Source organism: Ailuropoda melanoleuca, chromosome 5 (genome assembly GCF_002007445.2).
Source record: "Ailuropoda melanoleuca isolate Jingjing chromosome 5, ASM200744v2, whole genome shotgun sequence".
NCBI lineage: Eukaryota > Metazoa > Chordata > Mammalia > Carnivora > Ursidae > Ailuropoda > Ailuropoda melanoleuca.
The window spans coordinates 75,068,473-75,094,120 of record NC_048222.1 but is presented as its reverse complement, the minus strand read 5'-3'; the positions used below and the strand labels follow the sequence as shown (position 1 = coordinate 75,094,120).

The window sequence follows — 25,648 nt, the reverse complement described above, 5'->3', positions numbered from 1 at the left end:
TATAAGCCTGTCGCCCCAGTTCCTCGTCCTGTCCCCGCCACTCGCCCTGTGTGCAATCAGCTGGCCGTGGGCCAGCCTGCTTCTTTGGCTTTAAGGCAAACCCCGGGAGCTGGTGATCCCAGGCTTTGGGTTCTGGGGTCCTTGCGAGAGCAAGACTTCGGTCATTTTTCTAGGAGCAGGGGTCTGGCTAGGCTGTGCCCCTTGGACAGCTCTGTGTCCCCTGCCCACAGTTCCTGTGCCACCTGCCTTGACAGCCTTGGGTCTGACGGATGGTAGGTGGTTGGACGCGGTGACCCTGTGTAGGAGGGGCCACTGCACTTAGGGCGGCCCTGGCCCTGAGGCCAGCTCCAAAGGGCCAGCTGAGGACAGAAGGGCTCCTCTGGCTGCACCTTGCTGCAATGCTGAACTCAGCACTCTCCCAAAATAATAGTCTCTGGAGAAGAAACCAGCAGGGCTGCTGGGGAAGGGGGCAGCTTGCCTTGCGGTTGCCGGCGCTGGCTGGGAGGAAGGGGGGTAGCAGCCTACAGGAAGTTGCGTGTGGGACTCCGATAGGAATGGGGAGGGCAGGGGGAAGATCAAAGGCAGTTCTCCCACTGCCTTTCCAGTTGATCTTCTCCCTGTCTCCTCTGAGATGGGGTGTGGGGGTGTGCTGGGGGACGTTCCACCAGCTGGCAACGAGGACACCTGGGTTCTGCTCTGAGCCCCGCCAGGTTGCTGGGGTGGGGGTGAGGGTAGGGGGGCTATGCCTCGCTAGGATGCACCACTTCTCCCTCTCAAAAACAAGTAAAATGCCCCCGTTGCTCCTGTGCCTTGCTAAGGAAGATGAGATCATAGCCATAAAGTACATGCAGCTTGAGCTCTAGAGAAACTATTTCAAGCGTTGCTTGCTTCCCAGCTGAATTCCTGCTTCCAGGATGCCGACTTCTAGCCAAAACCCTTCTTTGGGGCGACAACTCCAACACACTTCTCAATAATTAGAGTCCCTGATGTATGCCTAGGGCTCCCCCACAGAGGACTCATTCCCAAGGTCATTCCCCTCCTGGGGGTGTCTCCTGGGAGCCCCCTCACAAGATGGCTGTGCGGATGGAACGAACAAGCTGCGTATGTAAGGGCCTCGGGCGGGAATGGCCCTCGCCCAGGGAATGCTCTTCACTTACGCAGAGTGTAAGTACTCTTCCTCAGCTCCGTCCATTTGGTCGTTCATTCATTCTTTCATTCGCAATCCATCTCACCAGTGGGCACTGAGCGCCTCCCCTGAGCCAGGCCCTGACGTGATGTAGGGTCAGCCCGGTCCCTGTTCTCACGGAGCTCGCTGGAGAGCCAGAGCCACGGGGACAACGTTGCCAGCATGGTCTTCCAAGGCCAAGAGACTCTGGTCTTCAAAGTGGCAACCACTAGAGAAGCCAAAACTTTCCTGAATGCCAACAGCTCTTAGCACCGAAAGGGGTTGTCTGGAGGTGGGGGAGAGGCCCCGGGAAAGGGCTGATCCTGCTGAGTCCACCCGTGTCGGCAGCTCTTCTTTACTCAGTACGAGCCAAACTTTTATCCCTGAATCCTCCGGCTATGGTCCTCTGAAGTAAGTACTATTATTATCCCATTTTACAGAGGAGGAGACTGAGCTACAGAGAGGTTTGCTGACCCGGACCGTGGTCACATGGGTTGTGAGTGGCAGACCTGTGATTTGAACCCACGCCATGTGCCTCCAGACTCCCTGCCCCTTACCACTCTCCTCTACTGCCCCCTCTTGGAGCTCTGCCGTGCCCTGTCTTTCCCACTCTGTTGTCCCCCGCCATTCCCTTTGTTCTTGGAATGAAGCCCAGAATCTCCCACTTAGCCCGTAATGCCAGCGTGATCTGGCTCTTCCTGCTTCTCTAGCTGTGACTCTCTACTCCATGCTGCTGCTGCTCAAGGTTCAATCCCACTCAGGCCGCAAGCTCCTTCCTGCCCCAGGGCCTTCCCATGCACCGCCCTCACTTCCCACCCCCTTTCGGTGGATAGCTGAAATGTCATTTCTTCAGAGAAATGCCCTGACCCCCAGGTTCCATTCGATTCCTGTTATACAGAATCGTAGCTCCTTATTCCTTTCCTGGTTCTTATATGCTTGTGATGGATTATTTTGTAATTACTTGCTTAGAGATTAGCCTAGAGTTCCCCACCCCCATTCCACAAGCTTCTTGGGAGGCTGTGCTGAGCCTGCGTCCAGCATTCCAAGCACAGTCCCTGGCGTGTCTAGATGCTTAATAAATTACCGTGTGAATGCCTGAAAAACCGGCCACCTGTTTCTGATAGCTCAGTTTTCAAGTAACAGCTCCTAACTCAATAAACATCAGCAGGAAGTAACCGCTCAGGTTGGCCCCTGGCCCTGAATCCCTTTTGCTTATTTATCTAACTTTCTCTGGCCTGTTTTCTTCAGAGAGCTCTGACAGAGTGCAGCGGTTCTTGGCATTTTCGAATCTGGGGATTCACAGGACTTCACACATGGAGTCCAAGATCTGGGAACCACATTCAAACCCAGGAAGGAACAGCATCCCCTTCCCTTTGCCAGCCTGCTTTGCTCAACTGCCTTATTTCTGGAAACTCCCATCTCTAGATCCCAAGGTAGCCACCCTGGGAGCCTACTTCCATGCCTCCAGTCATCTGGGCTGTAACCACATCCCAATATTATCAGGGAGGCTGAGCCTGTTGGCTTCCTGAGATGCCTTGGTCCCTCCAAACCCCGGGATCTCCTGGGCCAGGGTTCTTGGAACACTCGACCCCCCTCCTATCCCTCCAGACCTCCTGTGCCTGACACCCACCCCCATCACTGCCCAGGTGTCACCTTCCTTCTCTATCCAGACAGATGTTCATGCTTTCCCTCTCCCTTAAATATTTTCACCTATGACCTCTGGAATCTCCGAATCTACTCCTTTCCTTCACTCTACATTTAAAAATTGAGATTTACATACCATAAAATTCACTCTTTTAACATGTACATTTCAGTGGTTTTTAGTATAGAAATCACTAAAGTTTGTGCAACCCTCACAAAGTTATGCAACCATCATCACTACCTAATTCCAGAACATTTTCATCACCCTCAGAAGAAGCCCCAAAGCACAACTCATTAGCAGTTACTCCCCATTTCTTCCTCTCCCAGTCCTTGGGAGCCACTAATCTACTCTCGACCTGTGTAGATTCGCCTATTCTGGATGTTTCATATAAATGGAATCATACTACAGTTGACCCGTGAACAACATGGGGGCTATGGAGGTCAATCCCCTACAGGTGAAAATCTGATAACTTTTGACTCCCCCCAGATTTAACTACTAACAGCCTACTGCTGACCAGAAGTCTTACTGATAACCTAAAAACAGTAAAATAACACAATTTTGTGTCTAATATGTGTTATATTCTGTTTTCTTATAATAAAGTAAACTAGAGAAAAGAAAACATTATTGGGGTGCCTGGGTGGCGCAGTCGTTAAGTGTCTGCCTTCAGCTCAGGGCGTGATCCCAGAGCTCTGGCATCGAGTCCCATATCTGGCTCCTCCACTAGGAGCCTGCTTCTTCCTCTCCCACTCCCCCTGCTTGTGTTCCCTCTCTCACTGGCTGTCTCTCTCTGTCAAATTAAAAAATAAAATCTTAAAAAAAAAACATTATTAAGAAAATTTTAAGAAAGAGAAAATGCACTTATAGTCTTGGACTGCCAAAAAATCGCATATAGGTAGACCCATGCAGTTCAAACCCATGTTGATCAAGGATCAACTGTGTATATAGTCTCTTGTGACCAGTTTCTTTCATTTAGCATGTTTTCAAGGTAACCCATGTTGTGTCAGTGCTTCATTGCTTTTTATGGCTGAATAATATTCCATTGCATGGACGCACCACATTTCGTTTAGCCAATTACCAGTCGATGGACATTTGGGTTATTTCTACTTTGGGGCTATTGTGAATAATGCTGTTATAAACATTTGTATACATTTTGTGAAAATATGCTCTCAATTTTCTTGGGTTATGCCCAGGAGTAGAATTGTTGGGTTATATGACAATTCCACATTTAACATTTTGAGGAACTGCCCCAGTCTTTTTATTTTCTTGATGATGTACTTTGTTGCACAAAAGGTTGCAATTTCAATGGACTCCATTGAATTTCAATGAAGTCCACTTTATCTATTTCTTCTTTTGTTGTCTATGCTTTTGGTGTCATATTCAAGAAATTAGGGACAAATCCAATGTCATGAAGCTTTTCCTTTATGTTTTCTTCCAAGAGTTTACCAATCTTAGCTCTTACATTTACATCATTGATCCATTGTGTGTTAATTTTTTTTAAAGATTTATTTATTTGAGGGAGAGAGAAAGAGAGAGAAAGAGCATGAACAGGGAGAGACTCTCCAAGCAGACTCCCCACTGAGTCTGAGATCATGACCTGAGCAGAAACCAAAAGTCAAAGGCTTAACCAATTGAACCACCTAGGTGCGCCCTCATTGTGAGTTAATTTTTATATGTTGTGTTGGGCAAAGGTCCATTTTTATTCTTTCAGTTCTATCCAGTTGTTCCAATACCATTTGATGAAAAGACTTTGCTTTTCCCATTGATATCACTTCACCTCTACCTCTTGCTGTAACCAGAATCTCTCTGACCCTTGAAAAGCAACTTCTCCTGAAGTTCTTCAAAGTGTGGAATGTTCAGTCTCCCATGCCCAACATGACTCAGGGTTGAGAGGTAAGGTTGACTAGCACCCCATTCCCCATTGCTGCTTCTATACCATGATCCTCAGCCTTCTTGTCAAAATCTACATTCTTGAGGCTTACTCCATCTGAATCACTCCTAATTAGTGTTATCTGTTTTCCTATCACTCCTTGCCCACTGAAGACATTGCTACTTGGCATGGAAGCTTTCCCTTGCTCCAAATCTTGATATTAACCCTGGGTGACATCTATATCCATGGAGATACCTCTTACTTCTCCCTCCTCTCCAGCCTCCTTTCTGGCAACTTTTTGGACAATGTCACCACTAAAAACCATTCTGTGCCTAGAATCTTAAATTCAAGCAGCCATTGTGATAACAAACTCTTCTTCCTTTGCTGTCACTTTGTTACTCCCACTGCATCTACTCTTCCATCTCATTCTGAACTCCAATCCCTTGACCACTGTCTTTTCTCCGTACCTATTCTGACTTCCTTCTCTCTGGTGCCTAGTTTCCTGTGAATCTTTGCTTCTACTATTCACTTGTCACCATCTTCAGTTCCTTCCTACTTACCCTCATGTTGTAGCTATTGGGTGTAACTCCAATTTTGATCCAGTCTGCCTCATCCATTGTGCACCCTTGCTGCTCCCCATTCCCACTTATCTTCTCAGTACCTTTGTGCCCTCTACAGACCCTGGAGCAGGGGATGGGGGAAAATATTGTGCTAGGTGAAGGAAGCTTGTTACAAAAGACCACATATCGTATGACTCCTTTTATATAAAATATCCAGAATAGGAAAATATATAGGGACAGAAAATTGATTCATGGTTCTTAGAGCTGGGGGTGGGTGGACAGGTGAATAGGGGAGATGGGAGTGATAGTGGAAAGGTATGGGCTTTCTTTTAGAGGTGATGAGAATGTTCTAACATTGTGGTAATGGTTGCGAATATCTGTAAATATACTTAAAAACCATTGAATTTTATACTTTAAAAGCCATTAAAGTGTACATATTTAAATTATACCATATAATTTAGTGAACTGTGTGGTACATGAACATATCTCAATAAAGCTATTAAAGAAAAAAGTCCAGGTAACATCAGCAAAGTGATGGACTGGGAATACTCAAGCTTTCATTCTTTCATGGAAACTTCAAAATACACACATGTACACACACTCCAAAACCAAACCAACCAACCAACCAACCAACCAACAAAACAAACACATAAAAACCCTAAAGCTGGCTGAGCTAGGAGCTCTGGAAAACAGTCTAGGATTAAGAGCAACCAAATGAATGCTCAATCAAAAAAAAAGTTGCCTTCAAAATGATAAGAAATTTCATGGTATTTTCACATGTTTTTGCCCCCACACCCTCCCCAGCATAGTTCAGTTTTGGTTTGGAGGAGACTGAAGCCCAATTACCAGTTTCCTCTCTCAAATCAGAGAGAACAAAGCAGATCTTACTCCAGTGTTCTAATCTGTCTAGGGATTGCCTGAAGGACTGGTCTCTGTCTGGTCTAACTCAGATCTCAGGGGGGATAAGAAGTGGGTATTGCTTATGAAAGCTGCAGGGAGACTACAGACCTGCAGATATTTAGGGCAAGAGATTATGGATGGAGACATATAAAAGATAATATAGGCTCCAAAGAGAAGCTAGGGTGAAATTCTTGGGGGACATTAAGACATTTAAAAGAAGCTTTGTATATGGGGGAACTGAGAAAGCCACGTTCAGGTCCAGACAAGACACATGGTCAGAAAAGATGAGACAGGATCTTAAGCTCTCAGCTTGGGCTGATCCCTGGGCCCAGAGAATGCCCAGCTAATTAATAAAGGTCTTCTTGGGCACACAGCCAGTCTGCAAAGACTGGGAAAGGTGGTTGTTTCTTTCAAATACACAGTTTTCAACAACAACAAAAAATCACAAAGAACAAGAAAACATAACCATTCCAAGGAATAAAATAAGTTGACATAAACTATCCCTGAGGAAGCTCACACATCAGACTTATTGAAGACTTTAAAATAACTATCTTAAATATACTCAAAGAGCTAAAGGAAAACATGAACAAAGAACTAAAGGAAATCAGGAAAACAGTATTTGAACAAAATCAGAATATCAACAAAGTATAAAAATTATGAAAAGGAACAACATAAATTCTAGAGCTGACAAATGAAATAACCGAAATGATAAATTTACTAGAGGGATTCAATAGCATATCTGAGCAAAGAGAAAAAAGAATCCATGAATTTGAAGATAGGAACACTGAAATTATTCAGTCTAGGATCAGGGACAAAAAGAAAAAAGCATGAAGAAAAGTGAACAGAGCTTAAGAGATCCATGGGATACCATCAAGTAGACCAATACATGCATTATGAGAGTTCCAGAATGAGGAAAGAGAGTAGGGGGCAGAAAGATCATTTGAGAAAATAGTGGCCAAAAACTTCCCAAATTTGACCAAGTACATGAATCTGTAAATGCAAGAAGCTCAAGAAATGCCAAGTAGAATAAACTCAAAGACACTCATACCAAGACACGTAATCAAAGTGTTGAAAGACAAAAAATGAATCTTGAAAGCAGCAGAGAAAAGGGAATTGATATGTACAAGGTATCCTCCATAAAACTGATGCTTGATTTATCAGAAGAAACCTTGGAGGCTTGAAGGCATCAGGATATACAGTTGACCTGCAAACAACAGGATGGTTAGGTACGCTGACCCCCATGCAGTCAAAAATCTGTGTATAACTTTTGACTCCCCCAAAACTTAAGTACTGATAACTGTTGACTGAAGCCCTTACTGATAACATAAACAGTTGGTTAACACAGATTTTTGTATGGTCTATACCTTACGTACTGTATTTTTACAATAAAGTAAGCTAGAGAAAAGAAAATGTTATTAAGAAAATCATAAAGAAGAGAAAAAAATCCACAGATAAATGGGCCCATGCAGGTCAAACTTATGTTGTTCAAGGGTCAACTGTATTTAAATTATATAAAGAAAAAAACCCTGTCAAACAAGGATTCTATATCTAGCAAAACTGTCCAAAAGTGAGGGAGATATTAAGACATTCCCAGATAAACAGAAGCTGAGGGAGTTCATTGTCACTAGAGATTCCCTGCAAGAAATGCTAATAAGAGTCTTTCAGGTTGAAATGAAAGGACAGTAGACAGTAACTTGATGTTAGGTGAAGATATAAAGATCTCAGGTAGAGGTAAAGAAATGGGCAAACATAAAAGCCAGTATTATTACAATTTTTCTTTGAAACTCCACTTTTTTTTAAAAAAAATAGGATTTAAAAGTAATTATAGACTTTTGCTAGCATACAGATATATAAAGACATAATTCGTGACATCAATTACATAAAGTAGGGGAGTAGAGTTTTTACATGCAATTGAAATTCAGTTGGTATCAATTCAAATTAGATTGTAATAATTTTAGGATGTTTTATGTGGTGTTCATGATACCCACAAAATATACCTACATAATATACACAAAAAGAAGTAAGATGGGAATAAAAACATGTCACTACAAACTCTTTCAAAAGATTAAAGTGGAGGGAACACTTCCTAAGTCATTTTGTGAGGCTAACATTACCCTGATACCAAAACCAGACAAAGACAGTACAAGAAAGGAAAACTAAAGACCAATATTCTTTATGAATATTGATGTAAAAATCCTAGTAAACTGCATTCAGAAGCATATTAATAAGATTACACAACATGACCAAGTAAGATTTATTCCTAGAATGTAAGAATGGTTCAGCATATGAACATCAACCAATGTAATACACCACTTTGACAGAATGAAGGAAAAAATCCACATGATTATCTCACTTGAGGCAGAAAAAGCATTTGACAAAATTCAACAACTTTTTTTTTTTAAAGATTTTATTTATTTATTTTTGCGAGAGAGCGCGAGAGAGCTAGAGAGAGCGCGTGAGTGGGGGAAGGGGCAGAGGGAGAAGCAGACTCCCCACTGAGCAGGAGGCCTGAGGTGGGACTCGATCACGACCCCGAGCCAAAGGCAGATGCTTAACCGACTGAGCCCCCCAGGCATCCAGTTTCATTCTTTTTTTTTTTTTTTTTAACAATTTATTTTATTTTTGAGAGAGAGAGAAAGCAATCAGGTCATGGCAGGAGCAGAGGGAGAGGGAGAGAGAATCCAAATAGACTCCACACTGAACATGAATGCACCATCCAGGCACCAACAACTTTCTTGATAAAACAAAACAAAACAAAACAACCACTCAACAAACCAGGAAGAGAAGGAAACATCCTCACGTGATAAAGGCCATGTGTGGAATACTTATAGCTAACATCACACTCAGTGGTGAAAGACTCAAGATTTTTCCCAAGGATCAGAGATAAGACAAATTGTTAGTTTGCCAGGGCTGCCATGGCAAAATATCATAAATTGGGTGGCTGAAGCAACAGAAACTTATTTTTTCACAAAGAGGTGTTAGAACTTAATGGTTATAGATTTTATGTTGGGGTAATAAATATTTTGGAAATGCATAGGATGATAAATGTTCAACATTGTGAATGTAATCAGTGCTACTGAATAGTACTCCTAAGAAGAGTTAAAACGGTACATTTTATGTATATTTATCACCCCCACACCATACACATCCGAGGAACTAGTGGTCTATAGAACCCACTTTGGAAACCCTGACCTAATCCATTCTCTTCACTGTATAGACCGCTTGATCTCCCTGTGTAGACTACTTTCCAAATATCCCCAATTGGCTGTGCTTTCTTCACTCTAAGGCCTTTGTACAAGCTGTTCTCTCTGCAAGGAGGGTCATTCTCTCCTGACCCATGACCCATATGGCTAACTTTTGCTAATCCTTCAGATGTTATTTAAACATCAGTGAACCTTCCTTCAGTGAACCCTCTTAGGTACCCTCTCATATCCACATATAGTCTCTGCAATACTTCCACCATGATAGTAAGTATCAGGCCATTTTTATTTGCCATTTACTTGTGCTTATCTACCAGTAGACTGTTATCTTTTGGGAGGAAGAACCACATGTGTCCTGTGAATTGCTGTGTCTGGCACCTAGCACAGTCCCTGAGAAACAACAGGTGCTCAATTACCGTTTAAAAAAGGAAGGAAATAAAGGGAGGAAGAGTGGACATAGAGCTTCTAAAGATCACACCTCCACATCCACTAATTTAATTTGTGTTTCCCTGGAGTTCCAGAGGGAGTGCTTGCTCCTCCCTCAATAGCTTTCACTGATATCTTTCTAATGTTAGAGTTTTCTGTGCATGTATCTCATCCTGTGAGGGCCCCAGCTGTTTCTGCGTCCCCCATAGCACTTCGAATATAGTAGACACTTAATAACTAAACAAGCATGTACATCCCAAAACAATATGTTGTAAACAGAATATTCTGACTTTTCATTGTCCTTCATATGTAAAGAGTAGGAAAGGACCATAAAGTCTCCCACAATGCACTTGAGCCATCCTTTAGTTCTCAACTAAAAGATGCTGCTTTTATGCATGTTTCATTTCAGAGGACCAATTTGGGAATTGTCTTGGAATGTAAAAGTATCAGACTGTAGTTTCTTTTGTTGTTATTTTAGGAAATGCTTGCTTTCTTTTTATCACATTTTAAATTGTAAATCTCTAACTTATCAAACAGAAGATGCACAAACTGGTGGTGTTGACAGGGGGTGGGGCATGGAGGCAGTGGTAGGGAGAGCTCCATAGCTGAATTTTATAGCAGTTACATTTCCCAAGAGTGAGGAGACTATGAGAGTGTCTGTGAGATGAGCCCAGCCCTGGCCTCTGAGCCAACCACTCATTTTATCCAAGGGTTCTGCTAGACCTCCAGCCAGAAGCCGGGAGCTTGGGCCACTTCACTCCAAAGACACAAAGTCTTCTCTCTGGGAGTCCCAGCTTGTTGGTCTCAGCAATCAATTATTGACCTAATCAGCCCACTGCCTTAGCCATATATTGTATTTATTGACTCACTTCATCCACAGAAAGGAAAGGCCCAGATAAGCTATGAAATAGTGGCATTTTCCAGGTTCATTTGCTGCCTTGTCATCCTCAGAAGGTTGAATATTCTGTCTGTCCTTGTGGAGGTCAGCCCTGAATGTAGAGCCCACGAGAGCTGCATATTGACCACCCCTCCCCTCCTTTCATGCACAGATCTGATCTCTGGGTCTTGCCACATGTCTACACATGGGAGGAAATAAGAACTCTTCATCCTTGGAGGGAGAAATCAGGCCCCACAAAGGAAAGAAACTTCCTAAGTTTGTTAGAAGTAAGGCCTGTCTGAACTGAAATCGGTAATGCTAATCCCAGCCCAGACACCAGTAGTGAGAAATGTGCCAAGAAGCCCTTTCTGGGAAAGGTAGAGGAATGTTTGATGCTCAGACACAAACATGTAGAAATGCCGAGTAATGGCCCCAAATCATATGAGGGTAAAGAAATCAGAAATACACCCTAAACACGAATTCTCTTAAATTCTCCAGGCCACAGTTCTCATCCCTGAGAACTTCTTATTTTCTCTGTCTCTCTGTCTGGCTGGTCCTTAGGGAAAGTCCCTGCATCCCACCAACCAGGGAGAAGAGCCCCTAGCACTTACCCAGAGCAGTGCGAGAGCTGTTGAGTGGTGGCTGCAGGGAGCTGAGAAATCTTGGCAGGTTTCTGGGCTGGGCAAGGTGGGGAGCAAGTTCCCTCCAGGATGCCCCACAGTTTGGGCCCTTGAGGCAATCAGGGTCTGCCAGTGTTGAGAGTATGGGAGTTTTAAAGGAGGTTCCTGGAGTGCAGGAGAGGAGGCAGCAGTTGGCCGTTGGGGAGGCAGTTGGGGAAAGTTCCAGGAAGTTCCAGGGAGGAGCTAACATGCAGGGTAGGTAAGAATAGGAAAAGAAGAATGGGTGGGTTTTCTGGCATTCCCTCTTCCAAGGATTCTAAGGTAAAGAGCAGAAATCATAGAGACGGTTCTCTTACCATTTTTCCTACCTTTCAAGATACATTGTGAGACAGGGAGAAGAGGCCCAAGGGCTGCACAAAGAGAGGGTGTGGAAGAATAGAGAGAAACCATTGAGACCACAGTCCCAGAAAGAGACAAACAGTGTAGAGCAAAACTCACATGGACACCGAGAGGAGAGAGGCGGGATTGGGAACCATGCCTGGGGTGAAGCAAGAGCCCCTTCTCCAACTAATGTGGCCTGGAGCCTCAGAAGAATGCGGAGGAACACTTGTTCAAGCCCAGGACCTGCCCAGACCGCAGAGACTGTTTTTAGCAGGTGACATTCTACTAAGATGGGCAGTTGGTGCTCCTGTAACAGGTGATCAAGCCGGGGCAAGTCCCTGGCTTTCAGGACTTGGTTACCTGCTGTTTTAAATGACCACATCTGGGACCGCAACCTTGATTTCCTTCTGGAAAATTCCTCCCAGGAAATTCAAGGAGTCAGTGGAAATCCAGACACCCCAGATGAATTAAGTCAGAATCTCTGAGGGTAAGGCTCAGACATCACTTTGTTTGTTTGTTTATAGTAGGCTCCATGCACCATGTGGAGCCCAGTATGGAGCCTGAACTCACAACCCTGAGACCAAGATCTGAGCTGAGATCAAGAATCAGATGCCCACCCAACTGAGACACCCAGGCGCCCTGACACCAACGTTTTAAAAGTGCTTCTTATGGGATTCTAATGAGCACCAGGCCTGAGCATCACAGTTTTAAACATAGATTGGTGACAGGAATTTGCCAGATGCTGAAGGTACAAACATGAACAAGATTCAGACCCTGCATCTGATGGGCTCACAGCTGAGCAAGGAACATATGCATCAAAACAAACTAGAAGGAGAAAACTGCCAACAATGTGCTGAGTTCAGCCATGGAAGCATCCCTGGGGCAAAGAGGAAAGTGTATTAATTGTGTGTTTTATTTTATTCATTCATCCCCCAACAAGCTCTTTTATCCAGCTGTCACCTATGAGCCTGTATCCCCCTGCCCTACACCACCCCAGGGCCAGGCAGCAGGCAACTGGACACCACCCGCCTAGCCCAGAGCATGCCAGCATCATTCAAACTAGCTGATCTTAAGCTGTTTCCTCTGTTTCGCCCCTTCCTTCCCATGGAAACACAATAAAGGCTCTGGGAGAGGGATTTCCTTCATCCCTCTGCATCCCTCTGCCTCCTGATTGACCTCAGTGCTTTCCCAGGTGGTATGGTATGCCCCTTTCTTTGGGAAACGGTAAGTAATAAATTCTTTCAATGGCACTGACCTTTCTGTATCATCAGTCACCTGTATAAAGCAAAATCCCACGGTGCAATCAAGACAGAAGCTAGCTTACAGGAGTGACAACCAGGGAAGGCTTCGAGAGAGAAACAGGAGAAGGGCATCGCACAAGCAAAGGCACTGAGGCATAGAAGGGCCCCAGCTGTTGGTGGACTAGACCAGGATGGAATTGGTGGAGCACTGAGCACAAGTGATCAAATGGGGTGGGGGTGGGGACAGCATGCAAGTGCGGAAACCAGGACATGCTGGGGAGTATACTCTTGCTTAAACGATTTATGCACTTATCTGCTCTCTAACAGGCCCCACTAACTAACCCATTTCTCAGTTTGGGCTTGTGTGAGATTAACAAGGTCATGGTAGAGACCCTTCACACTGGCATCAACATTTCTGGCCCAAAGAGCCTATGGGAGGAGAGACTGGACTGCAGAGCCAGGCAGAGAGAGCTCCTTTCCCTGAGGTAGAGCGTGGGCTTTGGGACTGAATTGTGGACCTACCATCTTGGTCAAGCTTCTTATTCTCTCAGCCCATTTCATTAGAGTGGACACACTAATACATGTGCCATGGTTGTCATGCAGATGAGGAGGGAAGGGGGAGCACAGTTCTTGACTCTTAGTATATTTGCTTCCATCTTTCCCCCCTTCAACCGGGAAACATTGTTAATCTGATGGGAACAAAAAGAAACACGTTTCATCAGAACTGCAAGATAGCAGGTCATGAGATGCCCATCAGCAAAGGTTCAGTAAGAGCGTCTCTTATGGACAATCCCCGTAAAATGGTCCTTACAGGTCTACAGAGGGGCCATGAGCTCTGCTGGCTTAGCCAGAGTCAGCCTCCATCATCTTGCTGTACTAAATTGAGGCTTTGGAACTTTCTTGGTTTCACGTCCCAGGAAAGCCTTAAGAGGGAGCTGCAGAGCAAACAGATGTTGTAAATGCCACCTGAGTTCAGACACGCCTGCTCTCTCCTGCACCTCTCTGCAGAAAGAAAGGACTGGGCATGGATGGTGTTTTCCACCTCTGCTCTCTGCCTCTAGGTGCCCTGCACCCTGGGACGCCTTGGGCCACTGCGCCTATCCCGATGACATGGACTGAGCGCTGACTGTATACCAAGCAGTGTATGAGCATATAACCAGCACTATCTCATTTAGTCCTCCCCAGAACCCTATGACGTGGGCATTATTCCCACTTGACAGCTGAAGTTTGGTGTCACACAGTCAGTAAGTGGAAGAGCCAGACCCCAGCCCAAACCCGTCTGAATCCAAATCCTGTGTTCTTATTATCCTCACTAGGATGTCCTCGGCCATTTGCATCTCCCGATATCAGTCCAAAGGCCTGTTGATGCACACGCCCCTGTCCTACAACAAGCTCTGTCTCCGATTCTCAGTCACCCAGACTGTAGTGGTCACAGGACATCCTTTAGCCACCCTTTTCTCCATGTGTCATCCCATTCACTAAGCCATTCTGTGGATGGACCTTCACTGGGGTCCCTTCCAGACCAGGTACTGCACAGCTCTGAGGATGCATCGTCCTTGCCACCCTATCAGTGTGCAATTGGGGGAGATAAAGGGGTCTGCACTGGGTTTGGAGATGACTTTAGTTGGTCCCTAGTGGGAAAGGTGACTGGAGCAGCTGCCAATTCCAGTTAAACATCCGCTGGGCCCAAGCACATACGAAGAAGTGTTGGAGCTCTGGGGGTTTCCTCTAGGATAGAAACAACACAATGCTTGCCCCCACAGTTTAATGGGAAAGATAGGTATTTACTTTACCAACAGTGAAACCAGGAAGTGATAAGAGCTATAAGGAAACAGTCCAAATAGTAGGGACACTGGAGGGAAATAAGACCGAACTGAGGAGGAGCTCACAGTGGAGAGGGTAATTGCAATGAGTCTCAAGGGCTGCTTACTCAGCTCATCCTTTTTTTCCTTGATGGGAACTGGAATTCATGCATCACGTCCTTCCAGCCTGCCTGAGTCCCAAGCTCTGACATCGGATTGTTTCCCTGTAGAGTCTCGTTAGATCAGCCTCCCTACACGCCTCACAGCTGCCCCTGGCTCAGTGCTCATGGCCGGGGCCTGCAAAGTGCCTCTCCAGCAAGCCCTTGCACCAATCCATCACTTCTGAGCAGTGGTTTGGTTGGAGGGCTGAATGCTGTAGCACTGTCCCATGGAGAAGTGAAGGCAGCCAAGTCATTAAGCCCCAAACCACTGACAGCAAGTGAGTACAGGGAGCCGGCCCGCATTTCAGTGTTCACAGACATCAGCCAAGGAATAAAGAGCAGGCTTGAGACAAGGCCAGGCTCTAGCTCTTCACTGGGAACGTCATTTGAGACCTCAGAGGAAAAATCAGAATGACCTTCTTACCCTCCTCTTCTCCAGGGTCTTGTCCAGGATGCTTATCTGGGGAGGGAGCTGTGTAAGGAAAGTACCTGCTAAGATCAACGTGGATCTTTCAGGAACTCTGGTGGACTGCCTTATTTTATATGCAGTACCTATGGGTGTGATTATTTCCCAAAGCAACCCCACCCAGGTGGATTCAGGTAGAAGGGTTAGGGGAAGCCTTATCCTTGGTGGCTCTGGAGGACAAGTGGATCTAGCCACCCAGATGCAGGTTTCTAGTCTGTGGCTCCCAGTGATGAGACGACTGGCCCCTACTGGGCCACTGGAAAACCACAGGGACACATCAGCAAAATGCTTAGACAGGCCCCACGATGCCTTACCAGGGCTACTGTAGAAGGGATTCCATTCTCGGCACGCCAATGGATTTGGATCAATTTTTAACCTGCGTTCTTTGGAGGTCTTCAGGAAATTTGGGGGGTTGGGGGGGATGGTTGGGAGCTCCAAACAGGAGCACTGATCTATTTTCTACATTAGGACTCTGCTTAGGATACGTATCTATTTCTATCTAGATAGATAGATATCACAAAAACATATGAACGTATCTTATCTACCTATCTATCTATCATCTATCTATCATCTATCTATCTATCTATCTATCTATCATCTATCTATCATCTATCTATCTATCTATCTATCTATCTATCCATCTATCTATCATCTATCTATCTATCTATCTATCTATCTATCTATCTATCTATCATCTATCTATCATCTATCTATCTATCTATCTATCTATCATCTATCTATCATCTATCTATCTATCTATCTATCTATCTATCTATCTATCTATCATCTATCTATCATCTATCTATCTATCTATCTATCTATCATCTATCTATCATCTATCTATCTATCTATCATCTATCTATCTATCATCTATCTATCATCTATCTATCTATCTATCTATCATCTATCTATCTATCATCTATCTATCATCTATCTATCATCTATCTATATTTTAACTGATTATGTTAGTAAATATCCAAGACCTCACTGGATTAATTGATGCTAACTCACCTCTGCTGAGCCTTTGCTGTCTGTTCTTCTACCTTCTCTACCCATGTTATCCCTTTTATCCTAACAGACACTTCATGAGTTATGGAGTGATATCCCCATTTTTCAGACAAGGAAACTGAGGCACAGAAAATATAAGAACCTTGACCAAGGTACACAGCTGGCAAAAGGTGAGCTGGATTTGAAGCCAGCCATGTTGACTCTAGACCTCTGCTCTTTCCCTCCACATTTTCCTGACCCATCCTCTCCAACTGTGAAGACTAGGGTTTGGTGTTTCTGTATGTTTATCAGAACCCCTGACAGCTTTGTGAATACGGCTGAGGTTGGCTTCATTGCCTAACCTCCCTCTGCCAAGCCTTGTGTGCCACTTCCATTGTCCCCTCTGGGCCATGAAAGACCTCCCCAGTCGATCCTGTGGGAAAGCAGTCTGATGGGAAGAAAAGGACCTTCCTCTGTGACCCACCTCATCTGTTAATACAGCCTGGGTATTTTTTGATAGTTGTGAGAGGGAAAGTCTCCCGAAATTAGGAGTTTTGGGGGATGTCCTGGTTAGCCAAGAAAGGAGCACTGCTCACAAGGGGGCCCAATTCTGACCACCCCTTCTAGGAAGAGAGCCTCACTGTGGAGAGCTTCTTTCCAGACCCTATTCATGCTTGAGAAATAACACTCCCCTACAATCAGGCTCCCTCCACCACCCTGCCTCTGGGACTCCTTTGGCTTACTCCCCACTCTGTTCCAGCTCTTCCCTCTACCCTGCCCTGGGAATGTCTACTACCCTCCTTGGCCCTAATCTGACCTTTCTTCAATGCCCACCTCATGCTCATTTCCTTCTTCAAGCTTTCCATAAGTGATCCCCCAGACCTACAACCCTTAGGCTGACATATTATTTGGCTTTCTAGCTATACAAGTCTTATCTTCTCAGGTAGGTTACAAATTCCTTGATAGCAGCTACTGTGTATTTGTATTGGCAGGGGACCTTGGGAAAACCTCCTTTTGAGTGGTTTGGGCTCCCCAGGTAGATGCCACTTGGTAATGATACTGTCTTCCGTTGGTTGCCAGGTTGCCTACTCAATGAGTAGAGCCTATGGTCCTTGGATTATAAACACATGACACTATGGCTTCCTCCAGTGGCCCTTGAAAGAGGTCCTTCTCTGTAAGACAACCAGTCAGCCACATTCATCAGAGCCCTCAAGGACGACCACCTCAAGAGCAAGAGCATGGGGTGGCCTCTGGGCCAAGACAGCAGGCAGCATCAGACTTACGTTTTGACCTGTTCATTTCTAACGAACACATCACATCTTTCGTATTATATCATTTCACAATATTTTATCATATTGTATATCTCATGGAGATCTCATGGAGGGCCCATGGGGTTTGTCCCACCTTTGGAGTTAGGTGATTAGTTTCAACTAGAACAAAGAGACTTTTATTTTTTATTTATTGCATTTTAGCACTGAGTTCTACACTTTGCAGGCACTCTGTAAACATCTGCTGAGGAATCAACGGTCATGGGGGAGCTTCTGGAATGCTCATGTCTTGGCTCTGCTGAGTCAGGAGCCTTCATTCCAGATGCTCAGTGTTGATTATACTGCCATTATAGTGTTGGAAAGTTTCCTTGCACTACTGAGGATACATATCGGAAAATGTGTTCTGTTTGGTTTTCTCCTGGCCAGCCAGAGCACTGTCACAAACACGAGCATGCCTCTATACTCAGGGCTGTGTTCCTGAAAAGAGCTCTAAACACTTGTGAATTGGAGCCCACTGTAACCGCTTATGTTCACATGGCAAGAGCTTATGTAAGTGAATAATTGCTACCTAATAATCATTTCCCTTTAGGTTTGCTTAAAACTATATGTCCTTCGTATATGATGGCTAAGGGATAATTTTCTCTCTCTTTTTAAAAAGATTTTATTCATTTATTTGAGAGAGAGACAGAGAGAGCACAAGCAGGGCAGAGGGAGAGGGAAAAGCAGACTCCCTTGCAGAGCAGGGAGCCCAACGTGGGGCAGGATCCCAGGACCCTGAGATCATGACCTGAGCCGAAGGCAGCCGCTTAACTGATTGAGCCGCCCAGGTGCTCCGGGATAAATTTCAAATAAGGTAAAATCATCACTCTCGTACAGATGTAAAGGAAACACATCTTACAATTTTTATTTAATTCATTGTTAATGAGGGAACTGGTAAGATCTTACAACCAGTTCAAAGGGCAATCCAAAGAATGGACACACTGATAGACCAGGAATATTGACATGAACATGGCAGCAAAACTTTCTTCTTCCACGGAGGGAGAAGGAAGTCAGTTGAACCTTCACCACATGGAACTGATTTACGTGTCTGAAGACAAGAATTACTCTGCATTGTTTGCGGTTGTCTACAATTTATGGAGTTGTAAAATAGCGCAGGTCAATGAAAGGCAGAATCACAGAATACCTGAAAGAGTATGCTCCAAGCAATTTTCCATTGCAGACACTCAGTAATCTCATTAGTTTATTTTTTTTAATTTTATTTATTTATTTGACAGAGATAGACAGCCAGCGAGAGAGGGAACACAAGCAGGGGGAGTGGGAGAGGAAGAAGCAGGCTCATAGCAGAGGAGCCTGATGTGGGGCTCAATCCCATAAAGCCGGGATCACGCCCTGAGCCAAAGGCAGACGCTTAACCGCTCTGCCACCCAGGAGCCCCCACTAGTTTATTTTTTTTAAAAGATTTTATTTATTCATTTGGGAGAGAGAGAGAGACAGAGCAGAAGCAGGGGGAGAGGCAGACGGTGAGGGAGAGGGAGGAGCAGACTCCCGGCTGAGCTGGGAGCCTGACGTGGGACTCAATCCGAGGATCTGGAGATCATGACCTGAGCCGAAGGCAGACGCTTAACCATCTGAGCCACCCAGGCGCCCCTCTCATTAATTTATACAAAGTTTTTTACATGAGAGAAGTGACGTTTGATGTCAATGGAGAAAGGACAGGCTAGCCAATAAATGGTGACAGGGCAACTGAATTTCCATGTGTAAAAATAAAATGAGATATGACACCATACTTTACACAGAACAAATTTCAGGGGGATTAAAAAAAGAAATATTGAAATAGAAACTTTTAAACCTTTGGAAGAATATATAAGAAAGTAACTTTATGATCTTAAGGTAAGGAAGGAAATATGACAGAAGAGACACAAATAATAGGAAAAAAGTGATAGATTGGCTATGTTTTAAACAAAAAATCTTTTTTTCATCAAGAGACCCCAGATACATAAAATCTTGGATTGCATATAGCCAATAAAGGCTCAGCATGCAAAATTCATAAAGAGTTCCTACAAATCAAATCAGGAAAAGACCAATAAGCCAGCAGAAATGGGTGGAAGGGGTTCCTACCACAGGAAGAGGCTGGAAGTACAAATTTCTTGGGAGTTGTACTTCGGCCACCCCTCCAATGCCCTTCAGATGAGCACAAGCACCTCAAACCATTCCAAGGAGCCCAGAGAGATAGTGCAACCTGGAGATTTACTCAAAACCATCTGTATCCCACTCCAGCTCCTTGCCCAGATTCCCCAGACACCAGACTGGTTAGAGACATTAACAATTGCAGTTACTCTGAAGATTCTCGTAGCGGAGGCCAATTCTGTTTCCTTTATGGAAACCAGGATCCCATTCATTCATTCATTCATTCATTCATTCAACAAATCTTTGAGTGCCTACTTTGTGTCAGGAACTGAGGATATGGAGGGATGTCACCTCCTGGAGCTTTGTCCTCCAGGGCTGATGAAGGAATAAAACCCTAATCGCCAAAGAGGGTGCCCTCCCAGACGGAGACAAACACCAAGGGAAAGCTCTTGGATCCTGCTGCCCAACCCACTCCTGTGAGTTTGTAGGTTTTTGTTTGTTTGTTGCTAGTTAATTTTATACTTACAGAGAAGTCACAAAGGTAGCACAGAATCTCCTGTACACCTTTCACCCAGCTGCACCTAATGTTGACTAATATCTTGCATGGCCAAAGAACAATTATTGAAACTAGCAAATTAGCCTTAGTACTATGCTATTCATTAACTACAGAGTTTATTTGGATTTCATGAATTTTTCCACTAATGCCCTTTTTCTCTTCCAGGATCCCACACTGTATTTAGCTTTCGTGTCTCCTAGGTTAGCACCAGTCTCTTCTAGTTCCTCAGTGCTATAGACTGAATATTTGTCTCTCCCCAAAATTCATGTGTCGAAGCCTGATCTCCAATGTATTGGAGCTGGGGCTTTTGGGGAATGATTAGGTCATGGGGGTTAGAACCCTCAAAAATGAGATTAGTGTCTTTGTAAGAAGCCCTGGAGAGCTTTCTCACCCCTTCCACCATGTGCACACAGAGAGATGGGGTCCATTATGAATCAGAAAGTGTCTCTCACCAGACGCCCAATCTGCTGGCAACTTGATGTCAGACTTCCCTGCCTCCAGGACTGTGAGAAATACGTGTCTGTTGTTTATAAGCCACGCAAGCCGTAGTATTCTGTTACAGCAGTGCCAAAGGACTAAGACACTCAGTCTTTCCTTGTCTTTCATGACTTTGACATTTTTGAAGCATACTAGTCAGATACTTTGGAGAATGCTATCTTGTGATTCAGTTAAGGTCACACATTATGGGGAAGGAGATGGCAGAGGCGACCTGCTCTTCTCAGTGCATCAGATCAGAGGGGTATGATGCTGGTCTGTTACTGGTGATATTGACCTTAGTCACTTGGTTAAAGTAGCGTCTTCCAGGATTCTCCAGCGTGGACTCGCTAGCTTCCTCTTTGTAATTACTAGGTGTTTGGGAGCAAATACTTTGAGATGATGCAAATACACTGCTTGTGCTTAAGTGTTGCCATGGGTTGTTTTTTAATCTCATCCTTGCATTAGGCTTCATAGGGCTGATTACCCCTGACAGTCAGCATCAGCCCTGCTGAAAGTACACTCACTGCCCTTTCCTTTTGTCCACTGCCCATAGGCACAAAGAAGTCACGTTGTTCCCACCTAGGGCATCGTGTGTGGGTTCACCCCTCACCAAAGACATGAGGAGCCTGCAAAGGTCCAGAAAAAAAGGCAGCTGGAAACACAATATATGAAATATGATAAGAATCTGGAAAGAATTTTAAATATGAAGACAGGCTGGGGGCACCTGGTGGATCAGTTGATAGAGCATGTGACTCTTGATCTCAGGGTTGTGAGTTTGAGCCCCGTGTTGGGTGTAGAGATTACGTTAAAGAAATGCATTTAAATACATACATACATACATACATACATAAAAAGAGCCGGGTATTTTTTTAAAAAACTAAAAAATGGGGGCATCTGGGCGTCTTAGTTGGTTAAGCGTCCAACTCTTAATTTCAGCTCAGGTCATGATTTCAGGGTCGTGGGATCGAGCCTGCGTCAGGCTCTAAACTCAGCACAGAATCTGCTTCAGATTCTCCCTCTTTCCCTCCCCCTCTGCCCCTCCTCCTGCTCTTGCTCTTTCTCTCTCTCTCTCTCTCAAATCAATTAATAAATATTTAAAAAACAAAACAAAAGGGGGCACCTGGGTGGCTCAGTCGGTTAAACATCTGCCTTCCGCTCAGGTCATGATCCTGGAGTCCCGGGATCAAGTCCCACATCGGGCTCCCTGCTCACTGGGAGTCTGTTCCTCCCTCTCCCTCTACTCCTTCCATGCTTGTGCACACTCTCTCTCTCAAGTAAATAAAATTTTAAAAAAATAAAATAAAAACAAATAAAGATAGGCTGAAGAAATTACCTTTGTTTAGCAAACTAGACAGGTGAAGGCTGGGAGGAAGAGGGCATGATAGGGTAAACATGAACTTGTTTGTTTCCTTGAAAACCTGATGAACTGAGGCACAGTGTGGCGTAAGAATGGCTTGAGGGATGAGGAGTTCATTTTAAGAATTAAAGCAAGGAGGGGCGCCTGGGTGGCTCAGCTGTCGTCTGCCTTCGGCTCAGGGCGTGATCCTGGCGTTCTGGGAGCCTGCTTCTTCCTCTCCCACTCCCCCTGCTTGTGTTCTCTCTCTCGCTGGCTGTCTCTCTCTGTTAAATAAATAAATAAAATCTTTAAAAAAAAAAGAATTAAAGCAAGGAAACTTGACTCTGTTACTCAAGAGGCTACAAGTTTGAAATGAGTGAGTGCTGTGAAGCAAGGATGCATTTCTGGATGGGTCCTGGAGGGGGGAGGCCAGCATCACACACACACCTTGCAGCCACGCTGTCTAGCAGCTAGTGGGGCATGGTAAACCTTTGTGTGTGGCTATGATGGAGGATCCGAGCCAGGCCAGCCGTCCCCAGGTCTCCATATGATGATTGGGATCCTGCCAGGCTTCCAGGTTTAGGAATCCATTGTTCACCCTCTTTGAACTCCTGGGGGCAGGGGTGGAGGTGGGAGAGAGGGTGTCAGGGCCACTGACACATGCTTCCTTTTTCTCCTCCCTGTTTGCATCCTGCCCTAACAAATTCTTCCTCTACCTCCCACTCCAGGCACAGCCTCATCCAACTGCATCCTGGGACCATGTATCATCTTTCTAGAGCAGAATTAAATCAAGGATCTCTTACCAAGAAAATAATTCGATCCCAGGATCAGATTAGCCCAGATTTCTGGTTATTAGATACTGGCTGTCCCTGACTTTTCAGGTCTCAGGTACTTGCCTGCAGGGGCCACCAAGAGTGGGTAGCCCATCCCAACTCTCTCTTGACCCATGGTAACCTTGTAGCTGGAACGTAATCGCAGGTCTTGGCTCCCTGTCTTTTGGCTTGTTTGTGGCCATGGAGACCAGGGACTCAATGGTTTTTTTTTTGTTCTTCCTCATGGGGCTTTGTGAGATATCATTGAGATGATTCTTACAAAGTGCTCAAAGGTGGCATGGAGGGAATGGGGTACATGGTAGGGATACCCTAAGTTGCACCTGTGTCTTTGGAAGTCGCCTTTGAGAGTTTAACCTCAAGTTTGCTTCTTCAGTCTCCCCAGTGATTCTGTAAGTTATTTTCCACACTGACACGGTTTCCTTTCCGCTTACCCCAGTTAGAAGGACTGTATTTCTGCAACTGAACCCTGACAGATGCAAGTCAAAGAGAGAAATGAGCAATAATGTAAGGAAAGGTAGGGGCACTTGGATATCTCAGTTGGTTAAATGTCCAGATCTTGATTTTGGCTTGGGTCATGATCTCAGGGTTGTGAGCCTGCTCAGGATTCTTTCTCTCCCTCTCCCTCTGCCCCTCACACACCCCATGTGCACACTCTCTGTATTTCTCCCTCCCTTTCTAAAAAAAAAAAATGTAAGGAAAGGGACATAATCATTGATATTAAGGTATTTTCAATTATGAGAACATGTATAACACTATGCTAATCAATTTGAAAACACTGATAAAACTGATCGTTATTCAGAATACATGAAGGTATTCAAATTTACAAAATAAAAAACTCAAAGAAACAAATAATAATGGAAAATTGAAAATGTTATCAAAGAATTACCTTCAGGACACATACTAGACCAGGTGATTTTATGAGAAAATGATTTCTAAAATAGAAGGATATTTTATTTAACATCAATTGATGACTTTTTTTCAAAAATTATTGAAAGTAACTTCTGGTTTCTCCTACTTTCCCAGAGCTCATCATCTATCCTTAACTCAAAGGCATTCACTGCTTTACGGATAATGGCAGGGAGGGCGGAACAAGAAAAGGGTTGCTCAGCTTTGAGTTTCAAGGCACATTTTGCCTTATTGGAGAGACAGAGCCTGAATCCCAAAAACACCTGATTTTCAAGAGCCGGATTTTTGAGAAAGAAGTTATTTTTATTTTGTTTTGTATGTTAAAAAAACCTTAACTTTACAAATCAATGGCTATAGACAAAATCGCAGAGGGCACAGAGTTTAGGATCATAAAAGGACAGATTTCTCACTAGAGGTTTGAAGGTGGTGTTCATAGACACCAAATAAAGAGTCTCTGAAGAGTGCTCAGCACCTTGGCTTTCTCCCGGTTGAAAGTGAGGGGCAGGCAAAGAGAAACCCCAACTAGTTTGAAAGGAGTACCAGAGCAAAGAGGCCCACAGGCTGACTTTCCATGACCCAGCAAGCTTTAGAGGACATGAAACAAACATGGTAAACTCAAAATGGTTGAGAGAATCATCTGGGTGGATGGCAGGTGGAGATTTGTTCCCTATACCCTGGACAGTTGAGGGAATGCAAACAAGTCCTTGGGACCCATGGAAGTAGTGAGTGAGCCCGTAAAGAACCCTGGAGAGTGGTGTCAGGACAAGGGGGATGCAGTGCTGGTGGGCTCACGGCCAAGCAGACCCTGGACCGGAGCCGGGTACACCTGTAGTGGATGCCGGCACATGGCAACAGGAACAAAAGACAGGAGGTGCACCAGCACCAAAGAACCCATCTCATGCTAGAAAGATAAGTAAGCCTCCTAGAATTCAGATCACCATGGGGAAGGTAGAAGAAGGGGGGGATTGGATTTCAGTTTATACTCTAAATTGACATGTTTTAATGCAGAAGTGGCTAAAAATGGGGCACCTGGGTGGTGCAGCTGGTTGAGTGTCCAGCTCTTGGTTTCCACTCAGATCGTGGTCTCAGGGTCATGAGATTGACCCCTGAGTCAGGTCCTGTGCTCAGTGCAGAGTCTGCTTGAGATTCTCTCTCCCTTTCCCTCTGCCCTTCCCCCTTTCATCCTCCCACTCATGTTCTCTCTCTCAAATAAATAAAGAAATAATTTTTTAAAAAAACAGAACAAAGTGGCTAAAATTTATGAGTAAGTTTTCTCCCATCAGTGGAAATGGAGTGTCTTCAACCAAGTATCTGTCTTGAGAAATGAGAGTTACATATCTGTATCTCTGAACCTGTGTAAAATTCATATCTGCTATAAAAACTTAATAACTACAGATATTTCCCAAGTCAAAAAAATGGTCATAGGGAAATATATAGGAAGTTTCCCAGTACATTTTATAAAACTAGCACAAATGTGACAGTAAAACCTAACAAGTCCAAAAGAGAGTAATTGCAAATCTTTCTTATGAATAGAAAAGCTAAAATGCCAAACAAACTAGCAAGCCAAATCCAGCAATACAAAGAGTAGTTGGCCATTGATTGAATATTAACACATCTATTAATGGAATTATCCCTTTAAAAATTATCTCAATTCCAAAAAACCATTTGAAAATGTCCACTGTCCATTCTTAATATTAAAAACACATCTTAATGGAAAGTTATCCCTTGTTCATGGATTAGAAGACTTAATATTGCTAAAATGGCTTCTTAGAAATTAAAAAACTTTTGTGCATTGGGAGCCTGGGTGGCTCAGTCAGTTAAGCATCTGCCTTCTGCTCAGGTCATGATCC

The 25,648-nt window shown here is 44.4% G+C and overlaps 1 protein-coding gene across 1 annotated transcript in view; it reads right to left on the bottom strand.

The window, feature by feature from the left end:
- PEBP4 (phosphatidylethanolamine binding protein 4) overlaps positions 1 to 14,216 on the bottom strand; it is a 212,150-nt gene extending 197,934 nt beyond the window's left edge. Inside the window, exons 1-3 of the mRNA XM_019794733.1 lie at positions 14,193 to 14,216; positions 11,756 to 11,824; positions 11,249 to 11,422 (exon numbers count right to left, since the gene is read on the bottom strand). Coding sequence (XP_019650292.1) covers positions 11,249 to 11,422; positions 11,756 to 11,824; positions 14,193 to 14,216 — 267 coding nt within the window. The remainder of the gene's footprint in view (positions 1 to 11,248; positions 11,423 to 11,755; positions 11,825 to 14,192) is intronic.
- Positions 14,217 to 25,648: the final 11,432 nt, after the last annotated feature.